At 44.7% G+C, this 19711-nt stretch overlaps 1 protein-coding gene across 1 annotated transcript in view; it reads right to left on the reverse strand.

The window, feature by feature from the left end:
• UBE2O (ubiquitin conjugating enzyme E2 O) overlaps positions 1-9994 on the reverse strand; it is a 92252-nt gene extending 82258 nt beyond the window's left edge. Inside the window, exon 1 of the mRNA XM_037913375.2 lies at positions 9618-9994. Coding sequence (XP_037769303.1) covers positions 9618-9944 — 327 coding nt within the window. The 5' untranslated portion in view covers positions 9945-9994. The remainder of the gene's footprint in view (positions 1-9617) is intronic.
• Positions 9995-19711: the final 9717 nt, after the last annotated feature.

Here is a 19711-nt window from a genome sequence, read left to right on the forward strand (position 1 = left end):
GTATATGCCATCATGTGCCACCAATGCCCCTCTGCTATGTATATTGGCCAAACCGGACAGTCACTACACAAAAGAATAAATGGACACAAATCAGACATCAAGAATTGTAACATTCAAAAACCAGTAGGAGAGCACTTCAATCTCCTTGGACACTCAATAACTGACTTAGCAGTGGCCATTCTTCAACAAAAAAAACTTCAAAAACAGACTTCAACGAGAAACTGCAGAAGTGGAATTAATTTCCAAACCTGACACCATCAAACTAGGCCTGAATAAAGACTGGGAGTGGCTGGGTCACTACAAAAAGTAATTTTCCCCTCTGTTGATATTCACCCCTTCTTGTCAACTGTTGGGAATGGGCTACATCCACCATGATTGAACTGGCCTCGTTAGCACTGAACCCCCCACTTGGTAAGGCAACTCCCATCTTTTCACGTGCTGTATAATTATGCCTGCCTACTGTATTTTTCACTCCATGCATCTGATGAAGTGGGTTATAGCCCATGAAAGCTTACGCCCAAATAAATTTGTTAGTCTCTAAGGTGCTACAAGGACTCCTTGTTTTTTTTTTTTTGCTGATACAGACTAACATGGCTATCCCTCTGAAACCTGTACCTACTATAGTTATCCGTAACCGCCAAGATCACTATAGCTGAAAGAAGTTAGCAGAAACAAACCTTATTTTTTCAGTTTATTTGGTGCATTTGACAGTGCTTTCTTTATAGCCAATTTCGATGTATGCCCTAAATACTCAGCTTCTCTCTTTCTGAGAATACCATTATAACTAGGGCCCCACCAAATTCACGGCAGTGAAAAACGCATCATGGACCGTGAAATCTGGTCTTTTTTATACTTTTACATTATACTATACAGATTTCATAGGGGAGACCAGCGTTTCTCAAACTGGGGGTCCTGACCCAAAGGAGGGTCATGGGGGGAGGCGTTGGAAGGTTACTGTAGGAGGGTCGTGGTATTGCCACCCTTACTTCTGCGCTGCCTTCAGAGCAAAGTGGTTGGAGAGCTGCAGCTACTGGCCAGGCACCCAGCTCTGGAGGCAGCGCCCTGCCAGCAGCAGTGCAAAAGTAAAGGTGGCAATACCATATAATGCCACCCTTACTTCTGTGCTCCTGCCTTCAGAGTTGGGTCAGGACCCCTATAGTTACAACACCATGAAATTGCTGATTTAAATATCTAAAAATCATAAATTTCATGATTTCAAAGTCCTATAACAGTGACATTGACCTAAATGGATCGTGAATTTGGTATGGCCCTAGTTATAACCATCATCAACAGGAGAGCAGAAAAACCCTTACACATCTCAAAAAGATGGAATTTTAAAAGGACAACAGTATTTAAATTTACATTTATTTGCTATTTAAACTCTGTCAACTTTATTTTTTTATTTTTTATTTTTAAAAGGAGCCTCCTAACAATTATTGTGGTTTCAGAATCACATAATACTATTTTTAAAAGTGTTTTTCTTCCCGCTTTATGACTATGTTAAAGACAGACGTCCACAAGTGGGAGAACAACTGTACTGGAGAAACAGCAAAACTGAATTATACATTCAAATTCTGTCAAATGCGCAAAGCAAAACTGAAAAAAATACTCTCTTGTGTCTTTCAGTTCTAGAAACTGGAAGTGTGTCGTGTAATAGTAGGTTCAAAGATTTCAGAGAAGAATGTTGTTTTCTAAGATGATGATGTTCCATTTTAAGAAAAAAGCAGCACATGCTGGGGAGGGAACAGGCAGAGTGGAAACAATGAAGCAGGTTCTTCCTAGCCAGCATTTAAGGAAGGTGTTATCAACCTTCAGAGCCTTTTAAATCCCTCAAGTAATTAAACAGTCAAGTGGGATGAGGCTTTTAGCTTTGCAAATGTCAGTTATTAACATTGCTCCTAGCGCCAACACAGACACCAAACATTAAAATTATGTCTCTTTTCTTTGACGAGAATGGGGATCTGAGGGAGGGATATGGAAAGGTGGTGAAGGGGGAGGAAAACAAGTGAAATCTTGTCCTCAAAAGCATCTGTCAGAAAAATTCTGTTTGAATTCAATGCAGATTCTTCCAGGAGAGATGACAAAATTAAATTTTCAGAAATGCTTTAAACTGTTTGTCTGCTCCCTGACTTGCATAATGTAAATGAAGGAGGATTTCTTATGAGGGTTGCAGCAACAGCCTCACTCACGTAGGCAAGTACTTTAATGCTGGACTGGATTTTCATTCTCTTTTCTCATTGGACATTTAACAAATGTTTAAGTTATTTTTTATTTTTAATAGTTATGGGAACTTAACAAATGGTTATTTTTCAGTTAACTGTAGGTCATGGTGAATGCAGCTGATTTGCTGCAGAATCAGCATTAGAAAAGAGATGCTGCATTTCAATGCATTTCCCTGATGAAAGATTTTATGAATATTAAAAATAAAAATGGATTCAGTTTGCATAATTACGTATGGATTTCTTGGTTTGCCTGTAATTCCATCACTTCCATGCACTTCATACTATATTATTTTCCTATCCTTAATGTCTCAAAATAAGTGCTAGCTGTTATTTAAGTGGTTTTGATATTGCAGGCTACACAAGGTTTCATTTTTATTATAAAATACTTGTGATGATCCCTGAGGCCTGGTCTACACTGAAAAGTTTTATCAGCATAGCTACATCAGTCAAAAAAAAACTACACCCCGACCACACAGCCATGACCACAGCAGCTATTGAAGAGGGCATCTGTCGACATAGCTAACTTCATTTGGGGATGTGATGTTCGTACACCACAGAAAAAACCCTTCTGTCAGCGAAATTGCATCTACACTATGGGGTTATGCCCGCCTAGTTATGCAGACATAGCTATGCTGTAGCGTAGATACAGCCATAGTCTCCATAGTGTAGACATACCTTTTGTCTATATAACCAGAGTCATATGAATCAAAGTCCTCAACCTGCAGAGCAAAATGGACGATCAAGTCAAGTGCAAATAACTTTGCAGTGGATATTCAGAGGGTTGGAACAGGTTATCCACTAAAGTGAATCAGTTTTTCCCAGAACTGCAAAAATTCCAGTAAGCCTTCTCTAACTGCTGTGAATGTAAGGTGGTTCCTACGAAATCCCCAGAGAGACCAACTGAAATGTCAGAGGCAAGAGAGAGTTAGATACAGCTTCCCCTGCTCAATAAAAATCAGTATTAATGGTTTAGGGTATTACATTTGCGTACCGCATCAAAACTACAATTCCGCACAGTGATCAGCATTTATTCACGGTGCTTGACAAGAAATCATACTTATGTGACCCAGAACCATCCATCTTTACCTGTTAAAAGCTAAATACTCTATATCTATGAATTTCTAAACAGAAAAACATGCTGGCTGCCTTTGCAGATGGAAGGTTTTGCAGGCTCTTAATTTTTCATCCATCAATCATGGTTATGTATCACATATAAACTCTCTAGCTACGATTAACACCTGACTAACCCATACTGCATAATCTGAATTAGACTGGAGAGAAAAACTGCAAAGCACAGAATGCTGGAAAAACTGCAAAGCACAGAGTGCTGGGGGGGGAAGAGGAGGAGGAGGAGAGAAAAGAGGGTTGTTGCACGTTTAGCCTAGAAGAATCACTGGGCACCTTCTCATCATGTTGCCCCTTGCTAATGGATGGCAAGTACATTTTCTACAACTAGCCACATTACTCAGAATTTAGGACGGAGCCCACAAGGGCTGTTCCATACTCTGCAGCCTTAATTCCTACTGAAGCTAATGGGAGTTGATGGCACCCCATAACCTCACAGGACCAGACCATTACCACTGATTCATTTACAGTAAGAAGCACAGATTCCAGCCTGCAGGGATGGATCGCTTGATAAGTTGCCCTGTTCGGTTCACTCCCTCTGAAGCATCTGGCACCAGCCACTGTCGGAAGACAGGATACTGGGCTAGATGGATAGACTATTAGTCTGAACCTGTATGACCATTCTTATGTATTTGGGTCTCAAAAGATAAGTTTGATATCAACTACAAGAGGGATAAAGAGAAGCGACAGCATAGACCTTCACTAAACAGGAAACTTTTATTCCCCACAGTGCAAATACGGAACCCTGGTAGTTTAAAAGTTTAAATCAAAACAGATAACTAAGGGACAGAATCCAAACAAAAAGAGAAGTTTTGAAATAAATCAGACTCATTTCTTTAAAAAAAAAAAGTTTTCCTGCCTCATAGTCATGACTCAGCATTTGAGGTCAAGCAATTATAGTAATAAATAGTGGGAGGGAACAGGAGAACTGTGTGGGATGGAAGCAGAGCTGGATCTGCAATGAGACTTCAGGGGTAACTAGAGAAAACAAGAAGTTATCTGACATTAACAAGGCTGATTAGTCACTGAATTAACACTGAAGAGGCTTGCTGGTTAGGCTTTCTGGATGGAACAGCAGCAACAACAAAAAAATTAGAACAAATTGCAGTACTAACTCGTTACCTTCACTAGCACCAAAACACAAACTTCCAACACAGTTCTGTCACTGTGCCTTGACCCTGCTGTTCCAGTCCTGGATCCCCAAACATTTTTGCCAAAGCAACTTGATCTGCATCCTCCCGACCTACACAGTAAGGACATGCAGTACCAGTGCTATTCCGAGGCAATAATGAAATGGATTTTTTTTTTCCCATTGCCAATATGTCATGCTGAGGGGGATAGTTGAAAAACAAACTAGCACTATAGTATTTGTCACTTGAGAAAAAAAAAAAAAATCTAGAACAGCACTAACCCATCTCCCTTGGCATGAAGGTAGATGCAGTAAGACAGTTGTGTGCCTCTGTTACTACTGATGGAGTAGGCACGGGCTAGTGATTAGGGCATAGAACTGGAAGTCAGGAGATCTGACCTCCTGTGAACTCAACCACTGTGCCTCATTTTCCGCACCTAGAGAACAGGAATACCAGGCTTTGTGAAGATCAGAGGGTGAAAAGAGTTTTGAGATTCTGGGATGAAAGATAAGAGAAGGGAAAAGTATTTTTTAAATGGATCATAAAGTACCTATTAACATTAAATACCCTTATGCATTTTTGCTCACTACCTTTCCTAAATGCAAATTGGGGGAGAAACTCTTGAAATGAACGTTAGACTGGGTTCAAAGTGTTTACAATTACTTATGCTCAAATAAATTTGTTAGTCTCTAAGGTGCCACAAGTACTCCTGTTCTTTTTGCTAGGAAAGTGGCTGCCGCAACTTTCAGACACACATTCAGTCAGCAATGGCTCCATCTCCGTAGGATGGCAAATTAAATATAATATACACAGAGCAAGAATTCCAGTCAATGTGAAGACGGTACATGTGTACCTTAAATCAGCAAGGAGGGCAATTCAGGTTTTGCTACATGATTTTAAGAAAGGGATTTTAGATTTAGGATTTTAAGAACAAGCCAGGACACAGATAAGATGCACGCTTCCAAAACAGCAGATTTTTGGGCTATTCAGCAATGAAGATTTTCAAATGGTTTCAGTGTCTGAGATTACGTGCAGAGGACAGGAAGGCAGGCTTGAAGGGAGCATGAAGAGGTAAAATATAAAAATCTGGAGTGAATGCCAGAGTCTATGCCACCAGAGAAGAACCTTGCTACTGATACTATTCATGGAACCAATTTAGGAAAATAAACTTATTTTGATTCCTAAATATGGAATAAGCAAGCTTAATGTACTTGTTCCAATGGTGGGGCCAAAGGGTCTTCATCCATTACCATAGATCCTAAATTTACACTCTGTTGTAAGAGGATAATTTTATTAAACTGTATTAATACAGGCAATCATTTAAATCCAAGCTAACATTGGTCTGCAACATTTACTCTCACAAAATATAAGCACTGGAAAGCCAAAATGCTAGCTAGGATCAAGAATGGAAAAGATTAGCTTGTTATCACTGTCCATTCCCTAACATATTAGGAAGATTTACTTTTAATCTGATGACGTAGCTTTAGAAGGACAAGTTAGGAATGGTGATAGGCTTCTAATTCAGGTTGCCTGGTTATGTAGCTTAGAGAAAAGCATTGGAACTTTCCACATTTGCATAAGAAGTTAGTGGTTATTTATTTTCTGCTATCCTTATACGTTGCTACAAGAGCCTTTTCTGGATTTCGGCCCTCTTTGGTGCTAAATGCGTGCACTTGCCAGTAATAATATTTTACGCTGAAAGAGCTCCTATCTAAAGATCTTAAAGTGCTTTACACACATCGATGAATTAAGCCTCACAACACCTGTGTGAGGTAGAGGAGTGTCCACATTTCCACATAAGCACACTGAGGCATAAACCAGAAACATTTCTACATGCTAGGGTAATGCACTATGGGGGCATGATTTCTCAAGCACACTAACACACTGTGCATTAATCCGACCATTTGGCCCCTGCTACTGCCCATTAAAAGTTCCCTAGTGCACTTTTATGTAGTGTTTCAGAGTAGCAGCCGTGTTAGTCTGTATTCGCAAAAAGAAAAGGAGTACTTGTGGCACCTTAGAGACTAACCAATTTATCTGAGCATAAGCTTTTGCATCTGATGAAGTGAGCTGTAGCTCACAAAAGCTTATGCTCAAATAAATTGGTTAGTCTCTAAGGTGCCACAAGTCCTCCTTTTCTTTTATGTAGTGCTGTTTCAAACACCTCCCTAGTGCTCACGGCTACTCCATGCAGACAAGCCCCAAGTGACTTGTTCATGGTCGTAAGTGGTCAATGGCAGAGCTAGAAAAAAGAATCCAGTCTGTTGACTCTAAGCCTTGAGACTATCTCTAGTCCCTCTCCATTGCAAAACTGACTAATAGTAAGAAAAAGTAAAAAGAATGAGGAGTACTTGTGGCACCTTAGAGACTAACAAGTTTATTTGAGCATAAGCTCATAAGAAAAGTAGGCTTTCAAAAGAACTGGGAGGAGAGTGGAAAAGAATTTTAATCTCAAATCCATGATTTAATTTTATCAGGCTTTAGGTAATCAAGTCAAATACTTTCCAAGAAAGTGAAATTTGAAATCTCACAGCTAGAGGTACCTTTGCAAGAGTCAGACTCAAAGTTGTATTAAAAAATAGATACCCTTGCCTACAGTTGGTTACTAACACCATAAACTATTAAAATGTCAATTAATGTTCTCCTCCCAACCACAATTATGTGACGTTTACATTTTGCATCTCTCTTATCTTAGACAACGAAAAAGAGTTGATGTGTCAGTTTAACATTTCGGTTCTCACCTATTAACAGTGCAATGGTTAAGTCAGAAGAAATACTGGGAAGATTATTTAAAAAACTGTTTGTAGCAAAAAAAATTATTTCATGGCTATACTTCTATTGGCCTCAGGTTTTTGTAAGATACTGTTTTTAACTAAAATTAAATTTCAGTCCATCTTGTACTTGACATTCCCATCAATTGTGTCATTGGGGCAGATTTTCAAATGGAAAGTCAATAGGACAATTTAGGCACTTCTGCCTCTTGCACCCTAACTGAAGTTATATGACTATAAAAGGGAAAGGAAAGGAGCTACTCATTTAAGTGGTCTCCTTTGAATTCTGTTACATTCAGGACTTCTGTGTTTTCCATATTGCAATGTGATATAATATGAAATCTATAATATGAAATCTGTTGAAAATATAACATGTTGAAATCTGAGAGCTTAATGTTAGACTCCTAAATCCATATTTACACACTCCAAGAGCCCTGCTTTAGGAGCTTCCGAATGAATTTGAAAGGTTAACTTTAGGAACCAAATTTAAAAATTTTGGCTGAAGATTTTGTTTGAAAAGCAATCATTATCACTTAAGGACCACAAATCCAAAATGAGGGGTTTGGATTTTTTTTTAAAAAGAGATATTGTGAATATATCTTATTCATTTTTCATATATTTTAAACAAGATTCAACATGCCTAGTGACAATACAATCTACATTTGGTTCTACTTATTAGTATTGTGATATCTACTGAATTACAAATGCACTGCTTTCTTCAACAGACTTCTGTTGCATGACTTTTGAGGAGGCGGGTAAAAGATTGTGCTAAGAGACTCATATCTTCACTTACCACCATAAAATAGCACACAGCCTCTCTCTGTTTTGCACAGGCCTTCTGTTCTGTGAGACACCCATTCATCCCAGGCCCCTTTGTATTATGTTAGAGTGCCCTCTCTCTCTTTTGTCTCCCATGTATTATCAGTCACTGTGCGTAAAACCCAGCAGTAGACTAACTTTGGGAAGTGGGAGTACTCTAAACCAGACCTCAAACACTCACACCTTGCAGCCTTTGAACTATAATGCAAGGTCACAAATTAACATGTGCATGACTGATAGGAATAATCATTCAGAAAAAAAAGAAAAGGAGTACTTGGGGCACCTTAGAGACTAACCAATTTATTTGAGCATGCTCAAATAAATTGGTTAGTCTCTAAGGTGCCCCAAGTACTCCTTTTCTTTCTGCGAATACAGACTAACACGGCTGTTACTCTGAAATCAGAGAAAAAGTGCAAATCTATTAATTCACTTCATGTCTGTACACCACTATGTCACATTGAAATCTTTCACTGTCCAAAGCTATTGTACTTAGCAGTTAACTCCCCTATGTTGAGGTTTTTAAAAAAATACCTAGTGCACCCACTTCTCCCCAAAGAACACAGAATCTATTACAGGGCACTGTTTAATTCACCTTCACAGACAATGGCCTTTACCAGTTTTCTGGACTTTTTAGGATTATTTTAAAATTAAACCAAAATCCAAATGAGTAAGCTATATTTTGATCTCCTCTATGCAGGTAAGAGCCGTATCCTCTCCAGGTTAGAGAGGCAAGGAGATTTAATTACTACCTTTAAAGCCTCCTGAAAGAAGGGAAATATATTTCAACCCCAACAAAATTAGCATACGTGAGGGGCCAATGAAACTTCCAACAAGAGAGAACAGATTACAGTAATAAGGAATAATAACAATCCCATCCCAAAGTGCCTCTTGATATTAGGAATAATTGCAGGATACGTTTTCCCATTAAGAGACAGCTGTGCCCTTGGTATCTTACCATCTGCATAACCCCACAGGCGAGCGTGACAATTGGTGGATAAGGCCCCTGCCCCTAGGAAGTCACAATCCCTTTGTTGTTACCACTGGTGTCCCTGTGCAGGGTATGCTATGCAAAGACTGTATTGGCAAATGCCAGGAGCACACAGGAGCTGGAACTAGGGGTGCTGCCGCACCTGCTGGCTTGAAGTGGTTTCCATCACATACAGAGGGGTTACCATTTGGTTCCATGGCTCTCAGCACCCCGACCGTACACACTGTTCCAGCGCCCCTGCATGAGCGGACGCCTGTGGGGCCGGGGGGCGCACATGACCGCGGAGCTCCACGGAGCCGCCCAGGGTAGGGCCGATGATGGTGGCGAGGAAATCTCCCTGCCACCGACAGCCCCGGGAAGCCGGCGCAGAGGTCCGGGAAGCGGGGATCCCCGAGCGGGCCGCGGCGGGCAGGGTGGCAGCGCTCCCACGCGCGGGGTGCAGCCTGCCGGGCCAGGCCCCGGGCTGCACCGTTTCCACGCGGGGGGGGGGAGAGGGTCAGCCCGGGTGGGGGGACGCCGCAGCCCCTCGCCCATGCAGGGGAGCCGCAGAGGAGCCGCTCACCTTGGTCTCCTTGACGTGCTGCTTGATGCCCTCCGGGTACCACTGGACCCGCACGTAGCCGCGACGCAGCGGGCTGGCCCGGCTCTCCTCGGCCCCGCCGGCCCCGGGGCCCCCGCACTCCGAGCCCCCCGAGCTGCCGGCCCCGGCGCCGCGGCCGCCCTCGTCCTCCTCCGAGTCGGAGTCCTCGCCGTGGATGAGGCGCACCAGGCCGAAGCGCACCGAGCCCCGGTAGCGGCCCGACACCAGGTCGTGAGAGAAGAGCAGGCGCTGCGAGCCGCCGGCCGGGGCGGGGGGCGCCGGGGCCGGCTCTGCGGGCTGGTCCGCCATGGCGCTCGGGCAGCGGCGCGGGCAGGGCGGGCGAGCGAGCGGCCGCCGGCAGCGGCGCAGGGAGGGAGGGAGGAGGAGGAGGAGGAGGAGGCCCGGGCCGAGGCGCAGTCACTGCCCGGGGGGCGGAGTCCGGCAGCTCGGCCCCGCCCCCCGCCGGGGAGCCGGATGCGGCGAGAGGGGGCGGGGAGGGGAAGGAGGAGAAGAAATAAGGGGCGAGGAGAAAAGGGACGGGAGCCGGGGGATAGAGGAAAGGGGATGGAGCGGGAAAGGAAAAGGGTAGGAGCCGGGAGGAGTGAAGGGAGAGAGTGGGAAGAAGAGGAGAGGAGGGAAGATAGAGGATGGTGCTGCTGTTCCGGAGAGTTTCAAGGTGCTGTCCAAACAGCTAATTAAGCCTCTCCTCCGCCTTCCCGGGGATTAATTATTAATAATTATCTCTAGAGGCCCCGACCAAGACTGAAGCCCCCTTGTGCTAGATGCTGTGTGTACGCGGGGTGAGAGACTGTGCCTGGCCTGAAAGAGTTCACCCTCTGAAAGACAGGCAAAGGGCAGGAAGGGAAGCAAAGGCCTGAGGCGACTTGTCTAAGGTGACACAGCACGTCAGTGGCAGAGGCAGGACTAGAACCCAGGCCTCTTAGTCACCAACCCCATGAGCAAGGCCTCAAAACCAGGCTGATCATCATCTCGTTCCCAGAGGCCAAGGTACCCAGCACACAAAGTTTAAATGCATTCCAGTGAAACTGAGTGACTCTAGCTTTAGGATCTACTTCAAAGTGCCCATTTCCTCCTCTCATTGCCCCGCAGCTCCTCAGGGAAGAAGCACTTATACCTTTTGGCTTCAGAGGCATTTTTTTGCTTTCCCTAATTCAGTGTTCTTAAGATTTTGTTTCAAGCAGGAAAAGGGCCTCAGCTAAGTTGTCAAGGGAGCAGCTCTGGGTCTTTTTATCCTGCCGCTTTGGTCCCTGGGTATCTGTGGCATCACCTTGCAGCCCCATTGTAAGGCTGTACAGACTCAGATGTTGATGCTCCATCTGTATATATATGGCACTGAATGGAAAAGGAAATAAAAAAGACTGGCAACACAAAACCAGAAAGGAAATAGGATGGGAATGTGAGACATGGGCAGGTAGGTGTATCTATGTCCTCCGCCCCGCTCACCTTTCTAGCCCTTTCCTGGTGAGTCCTGCGGTGTACCAGCATACTGTGCTCTCCTACCTATGAGACTAGCCGCTTCTTGCTGCTGGCCCACCACTATGCAAAGAGCTTCTCTGGGCACCCACCCTATTCATCCTTCTCCACTATCAGCCTAACCTCCTGATGTGCAGCTTCCCTACCTCTGCTGATTCCCAGCCCACCGACAGCAGGGGAGGTGGGATCAGTCAGGGCTCTACAATCTTCAGCCCCCAACTAAAACCCCTCCAACGCATTATCAAGGATCTACAACCTATCCTGAAGGATGATCCAACACTCTCACAAATCTTGGGAGACAGGCCAGTCCTTGCCTACAGACAGCCCCCCAACCTGAAGCGAATACTCACCAGCAACCACATACCACACAACAGAACCACTAACCCAGGAACCTATCCTTGCAACAAAGCCCATTGCCAAGTGTGCCCACATATCTATTCAGGGGACACCATCACAGGGCCTAATAACATCAGCCACACTATCAGAGGCTCGTTCACCTGCACATCTACCAATGTGATATATGCCATCATGTGCCAGCAATGCTCCTCTGCCATGTACATTGGTCAAACTGGACAGTCTCTACGTAAAAGAATAAATGGACACAAATCAGACGTCAAGAATTATAACATTCATAAACCAGTCAGAGAACACTTCAATCTCTCTGGTCACGCAATTACAGACATGAAAGTTGTGATATTACAACAGAAAAACTTCAAATCCAGACTCCAGCGAGAGACTGCTGAATTGGAATTCATTTGCAAATTGGATACAATTAACTTAGGCTTGAATAGAGACTGGGAGTGGCTAAGTCATTATGCAAGGTAACCTATTTCCCCTTGTTTTTTCCTTCCCCAGACGTTCTTGTTAAACTGTGGATTTGTGCTGTAAATGGCCCACCTTGATTATCATACACATTGTAAGGAGAGTCATCACTTTAGATAAGACAACAGGAGAGTGGGTTTGTGGAGTGGGTTTGTGTGTGTGTTGGGGGGCGGGGGGGAAACCTGGATTTGTGCTGGAAATGGCCCACCTTGATTATTATACACATTGTAAAGAGAGTGATCACTTTAGATAAGCTATTACCAACAGAAGAGTGGGTTTTGGGGGGGGGACGTTGGGGGGGGGGAGAAAACCTGGATTTGTGCTGGAAATGGCCCACCTTCATTATCATACACATTGTAAGGAGAGTGATCACTTTACATAAGCTATTACCAGCAGGAGAGTGGGGTGGGGGGAGAGAAAACCTTTTGTAGCGATAACCACCCATTTTTTCATGGTTTGTGTGTATAAAAACATCTTCTGTACTTTCCACTTTATGCATTCGATGAAGTGAGCTGTAGCTCATGAAAGCTTATGCTCACATAGATCGGTTAGTCTCTAAGGTGCCACAAGTACTCCTTTTCTTTTTGCAAATACAGACTAACACGGCTGTTACTCTGAAACTTGGTTCTACAATCCTTTTCCTCTTCTCACCACCCCCCTCTGCATACCGTTGTAGAGTCAGTGCCCCATCTGCTCCACTAAGCAGGCTTTCTTGTGATCTGTGGCTGGCTGTTGTGTTGTGCCTCTGGTGCACCCAACTCTTGGGCTTGGCCTGCTGGACTATAGCTACTCTGCTCCAAATCACTGTGAGCTCCTGACAGCAGTACTCTAGGACGTGCGTGACTGACTCTGGGTCTCTCTGGGAGCAGCTTTACGGGTTACGTTTGAGCTATCAAGCACTAAACAGCTTGGGACTTTCCTGCTTGAGAGCCTGCCTCTCTCCATGAGCATTACTGCCACTGATACGCTAATGGAGGTGGGCAAGCCGGATCAGACACAAGTTAACTGCGGGAGCTCCCAGCAGGGTGTTCCCCAGGAGGAGCCCTCACCTTTGGAATTACTCTGTACATTGAGCTGCAGTATCCCACATCTGTTGACCCTCAGCAGCACTGTGAAGTTTATCTGGGTTTGGGGGAGAAAGGGGATTGACAAGGGCTGGTGTTTGTGAGCAGGGCGGGTGTTGGGAGCTCTGTTTTGAGGAGTGGGTGTGAGAAGCAGCTACAGGTTTTATTTTTTTCTGCGAGTGTATGTTAAATTTGCCCTTAGAGCCACCCTTCCCACCCCCAGCCCAGCTCTTGGGGTTCTCCCAGAAAGCCATGTTCTGTACATTAGCCCCAGCTATAGCTGACCTCTCCACCACGCAGCCTCCTAGTGGCGTATGGCCTGGGAGGTTGCTCAGATCCTGCAGAAACAAGGCAAAGCCCACCAATGTAATTATTATCTATTATTTGTATTACATGGGAATTTAGAGGCTACAGCTGCGATCCAGGCCCCAATGTACTAGGTGCTGTACAAACCCATAGTGAGAGACAGCCCCTCCCGCCAGAGCTTACTATCTAATTAGACAAGGTAGATAAAAGGTGAGAGGTATAGAGAGATTAGATAGCGGTAGCAGAGCTGGGATGAGAACTAGGTCTCCTCCCTCTTAGCCACAATTCCACTGCCTAATGGGAGTCTTTCCAGTGACTGTAAAGGAGATTAGATCAGGCTCTTAACTTCCAGGTGCTCAGTGGGCTGGGTTCAGGGTACCTAAAAGTTTGCCGACAGCTCTGGGATGAAGACTGTGGTTGCTTCTCTGGCACAATGGCACTCCCTACACCTAGTTTCAACTCATCTGTGCAGGAGACAGAGCATTCTCATTGGCCGGCCGAAGTCTGTGGAATTAACTCCCCTCAGGGACTAAGGGCCATCCCAAACCTCACCATCTTCTGCTCCTAGTGCCAGGCCAGTTTCTTTGACCTTGACTTCTCTAACATAAACATATAGCAACATATAGTAAGTCAATAAATTCCAAACCAAAACTCTCCACTGTACACACTTCTCTCCCTGAAGAGAGGTTGAGAAAAAATATGTGGGAGATGTTAGTAACATTGCTTAATACTGTACATACTACAGTAAGACCCTGCATAGCATAGAATAGAATAGAATAGAATAGCTCTGTGTGAGTCCAGGGCCCTCTGGAGCTTTCATGTGCCATTAATAGGTGGTCAGAAGCTCCCCAGTCAATAGGGAAGCATTATGTTGTTTCATGGCTCTTAGAAGTCTTATTATTGTGTGTAAATGAGTTCAATATTTGGATTCAATGTCTGAGCTCATTGGGATCGCTACTAAGTAGGTCCTATAAAGGATTTTAATGGCCTAACTGTGGAAGGTGCACAGGTTTCCACTTGCCAGTGTGGCTTTAGAATATTTGGGCAGGCCCGCAAAACAGGCGCTTCCACCCTCTGGGCCAGCGTGGCCCCTGGGGACATGGGCTGCAGGCTGTAAGGTAAGCCTTCTGAGGGAGGGACTGGCTTTGTCTTTTAAGTGCTCCAATAACAGATAATAACAAATAGATAATAACAGTCACAATAATAACCCCTACTTTTGGTCTGCTCTAGTTTATGCTTGGGGACAAAACGATCCCCAGCTGTCTCAAAATCAGGGCGCTGCAAAGGTGGAAAGTCACCTCCCCTCAGGTCCTGTGCCATGTACAGTTCTGCTGGCCCCAAACTCGAGCCTAATTTCTGTCCCCTAACGTGAAGGAATGTAGCATTTTAACATTTCCCAAGCCTCTCACTTTGAGCTGACAGTGCCCCATCTAGATCACTCCATTGTGATGGGGTGGGAAAGGGATTGGAGTGGAGTGTATTGCTGGCTTGTATATACAGTGCGGTCATCTACTGAGCATGATCTCTTGCCATCCCTTAATGGGCACATAGATGGAACAATTATGGGACAATCCTGCTCCCTTTGAAATTAGCAGGGGCTTTGCCTTTGATGTCAAAGGAAGCAGGATGAGGCCCTTTAACGAGTGAAAAATGCTCGCTTGCTCCCCTAGTTAGGGGTTTGCACTCCAGCTTGTGCTTACATTAGTCTTGCCATTGCAGCGAAGGTTTTCATGTTGCGACGTTTTATCCACCCCAGTGACACTTCCCAGCTTCCCTTTACTGCACAGACTGAGGGTTGTATTACACAAAAAATAATGAATAGACATAAATCTTGTGTCTGTTTGGATTCTGCCCTTATGCTGAGTGATTACATTCTGGAGAGCAGATTTCAGACTTCAGCTTGCAAATAGCCATTTGAGTCAAGTAGTCAAATTATGCAACTAACCCGAGTAGCAAGATGTGCATTTTAAAGGGACCAAATCAGGACAATTTACTTATGTACATAGCAGTTGAGGGCTATGCAGATTTCTGCACTGTACTTTTAAGTGTGCCTCTGAGGTGCTCTTATTTGGAATTGAACTTCTCATGGCAGTAAAGAGCAGCTCTCCTTTGCTTTGTGATTCTATAGTCCAATGTTTGAGCTGCTTCAAAGATGCCATGCAGCTGAATGGCCTCCTTGGTCCTAGAACAGTGCAAGAAGGATGTTCCCCTAATAGATCAGGCATTAGGACTCCTGGGCTCAATTCCTATCTCGGCCAATGATTTACTAGAGAATCTTGGGTAAATCAGACCAATGTGGTAAAAAAATGGCCACTGATTTTAGGCGTGTCACTTTTGTAGGTGCCCACATTAAGACATTTCCTTCAGGCCCAATTTTCAGAACAGCTGAGGACCTGCAGCGCCCACGTACCTCAGCTGGAGTTGTGATCACTCAACATTTCTGAAAACGAAGCATGTAAAGGTAGGCATTAAAACATGGAGACACCTTGAAATCAGTAGCCATTTTAGAAAATGTGGCCAGAACCTCGTTGTGGCTCAACACGCCCACGTCTATTAAATACTTACCTAATGCAATGGGGGTGGTATCAAGGTGTGGTTGACTAATGTTTGTAAAGTGCTGTTGGATCCTTGAATATAAGCTATCACCATCCTTGGCCTCTGCACGAAGGTGACATGTAAAATCAAGACAGGCTTCATATTTCTGGAGCCTGGATACTACGCTGACGAGTGCATTAGAAATGCAGATAGTTACACAGAGTTAAGTAAATGCGAGGTTTATTTACCCTTAGGAAGAGTGGATCAGATTCCTGTTGGTGTAAATTGGCATATTGCTGGTGTAAACTGACTTCAGTGGATCTGCTCCAGTTTGCACCAGCAGAGAATCTGACCCAGACTTAGTACAGTATTACTGCGTGTGTTGGTTCCGCAGGTCAAATTAATGGCTGTGTACAAAAAGCCCAGGCGTCCCTCTATAAGGCTGTTCATGGGAACCAGTCTCTCTCTCTCCCCCTCTGTCTCTGTGTTACAGCAAGGTATGCATTTCACAGAAGAAGTTTACAATGGACTCTGAAGGCAGGGTAGCCTTATATGAAGAGCATAATTAGTAGGCAATGAAAAGCCAATTTATGTTTGCAATGATTTTGTTCCTTATTTCTCTTGCTGAGCAACTTATATTGATATCATCTGTACCATAAGAAACACTCTTGTGCCATCTTGTGACCATTCAGTGTAAACTGGCAGCTCATTGTAACTATTTACAATGGCCACCTATAGCAATACAGGAAAATGTGGTAGGATAAATAGCGATCAGAGATAACAGGTCACATTATCTGCCTGCCTGGATGTTCCATTGCCTGCATTTTAAGAAAATGTCAGAGGACAGGGATCCACACTTACAGTAAGGATGACAGGCATTTAACTTCAAATTGCCACCTCTGAGAGAGCATCCCAGCCAGGACCCGTTCACTGTATTTGACACATTTTAAAGGATGGATGGTCACAGGTGTAGTTTAGGGTCTGATTTTGCTCCTATTGAAGTAAGTGGTTCAACTTTCATTGACTTCATAGAAGTAGAGACAGGCCCACATACAAACGTGAAGCTCTTTGGTGCAAGGACTTTGTTGTGGTCCATGCCTGTAAAGCACTATGCATGGCCATGGCCCAAATTGTCTTCCCAGCACCAGCCTGAGTAGCTGGGCTCACCATGGTGACATTCTGGACATGAGAAGGGTCCCATGCCAGGTTGCAGAATGGGGACAGAGTTGCTCGGCAGCCCTACTCCATCCTAATGGCTGGAGAAGTCTCCGTAGGAGGAGGATGAACTGGAGACTCTACTGCTACCTAGAGCCCAGGCTCCATCCCCAAGGACCATGGCACCAGGAACCTGCATGGACCTGTACTCTGTGGCATGCTCATGCTGCACTGCCTGGTGGTGTTTTCTGTCCAACTCCTGCTGCAAAGCTGATGTGAAAGTGGAAGAGAGGGGAGGATTTTGGCCTATATAAGCAAATTATAAACATCTCCACGCCTCCTGCACTGATGGGCTCACAGTCATCACAACTCACAAGCACTGGCTTAGCAGGCGCTTATGACTCTGGTTCAGATCTGTAGCTGAGGACAGAACTACACACTATGTTATGTATGAAAACCATTAGTACCAAGGTTGGCAGGCTCAGCAGAATGCTCCAAGACGGAGTGGACAATGGAACAGATTTCTCCTCTTACTGTTAGAGCGACCCTGGGGGGTCAGGGTTGAAGGCCCGGAGAGCCTTGGTTGAGGGATGTAGGGTTAGGCTGCGTTTACTTCACTGCTCATGCTTTGCTTGTTTCAAAGACTCAGACTGACACCCCTGCAGCCAGATACCTCCTACCAGCCTGAGTCACTGACTACATTCACTGTAAAATTAGCCTCCTACAGTTTGTATGGCAACTTCCACCTTCTCTGTATATCTATATCTCTCTCTTCTTACTATACGTTCCATTCTATGCATCCGATGAAGTGAGCTGTAGCTCACGAAAGCTTATGCTCTAATAAATTTGTTAGTCTCTAAGGTGCCACAAGTACTCCTGTTCTTTTTGCAGATACAGACTAACACAGCTGCTACTCTGAAACCGGTAAAAGCCAAGTCTCCCCAGTTGGGTATTACTTCATGCATGGCCAGGGATAGATTTAAACACACACTTTTGTGTGCACGTGCGTGCACGCCTGATGAAAAGTTTATAAAACAAACCCCTGGAAATAGGGTCACTGTGGATATTCACTTGTTTTAATCCTGCTGGTGAATTTAGCTTCCCCAGTAGGTGGTGCTCTGTACCAGTTCATCTGCCTCCTTATAGCATCCAGCTCACTCAGAGTAGTAAGTGCATTGACACTGGGCCCAGGCACTGTCTGCAGGTGACCTGCTGTGCTTGTATAAGATGCAGGATGACCCAGTAATAATTAGAGCCAAGTCCGTGTCCCAAAGTTCCAACTTAAAACCAAACTGTCCTGAAGTTTTGGGGGCTCAGATTCAGAGTTTTTGTTTATGGCCCAGCTCTGCTAGAAACGCTTCTTTACTTTCTCTCCAGGGGCTCCTCTACAGCCTTGATTGGACCTTGAGTTCACTATGACCTAGTTCAACTACTCTGGCCTGGGAGAGAAAAGCTAATGAGGCTAATCGGTCAGTGTCTGGGGAGAAGAGAATAGAGGCTTTCAGTCCAGTTCACTGGGGCCCTGCAAAGAAGGATACCTGGACTGGATATTGGTTTGTGGTGAAGCTGCTTCCCTTGCTTAGTTTAGGCAGAAATGGACAAAACTGTCCCCTGATTTTTGGACCCTTGTCCCTGAATCATGACCATTATTGGATCAGTTAATGATGACAGGATAGGCTTCTCTCTAGTTCATCGATACCACCCTTTCACTGGCCCTAGGTCAGGACAGAGCTCAGTCTCTGCCTGTGCAGAGAGCAACGGACTACCACTCAGACCTAGGAGTCTCCTGCACAATGGTGCAAAGCCCAGTCACTGAGTTGCCCTTGCCCCACTAGGGTTGGCTTCCTTAGGAATTCACCCTGGAGCATTAGATGGTGAATCAGGCCACTGAAAGAGAGGGAAGAGGTAGGGAGGGATTTCCAAGCCAGAAGAAATACTTAAAAACATCTTGAAAGTTTAGTTGTAAGACCCAGAACTGAGCCCCCCCCACCCCCTCCCATAGGCTGAGCCAGAATAATGGAGACAGGGACCAACAACCCTATTTGGACTCTTCCCTAGGCTGATCTTCAGCTGTGCCCTGCACAATGATTTATAGGGTGCATACCTCCCCCTTTTTGCCTGCAGGAAAGCAACTTCTGGAAAGTGGAATCCAACTAAGCAAATTGGACTGTAAAGATACGGACCAATGAAATTTTGACTTTCCTGCATCAAATACTTTGTTTGACTGCTTCAGTTGTGCTCCCAAGAAAAAAAGCTTACAGGCACAGGGCAGCCTCTTCAACTACTAAGCAGCAATCCTAGGAAATCTTTAAATGCATTGAATGCACGCCAAACATGGTGTGCTGCTGTGAATTTACTGCCGTAACAAGCGATCAAGTTTCAGAGTAGCAGCTGTGAAAAGGAGAACGCGTGGCACTTTAGAGACTAACATTTATTTGAGCATAAGCTTTCGTGAGCTACAGCTCACTTCATCGGATGCACCCGATGAAGTGAGCTGTAGCTCACGAAAGCTTATGCTCAAATAAATGTTAGTCTCTAAGGTGCCACAAGCAATCAAGTGATACAGCCCTATGCTGTGTTTTGGAGAAATGGTCATTAAAAGTCTGGAGGAGAGTTAGAAAAACAATCAGAGCAAATTCTCCACTGGCATAAACTGGCACATCATTGACAGCAATGCTACTGCATCAGTTTACACCAGCA

The sequence above is a fragment of the Chelonia mydas genome, chromosome 14 (genome assembly GCF_015237465.2).
Source record: "Chelonia mydas isolate rCheMyd1 chromosome 14, rCheMyd1.pri.v2, whole genome shotgun sequence".
Taxonomy (NCBI): Eukaryota; Metazoa; Chordata; order Testudines; family Cheloniidae; genus Chelonia; species Chelonia mydas.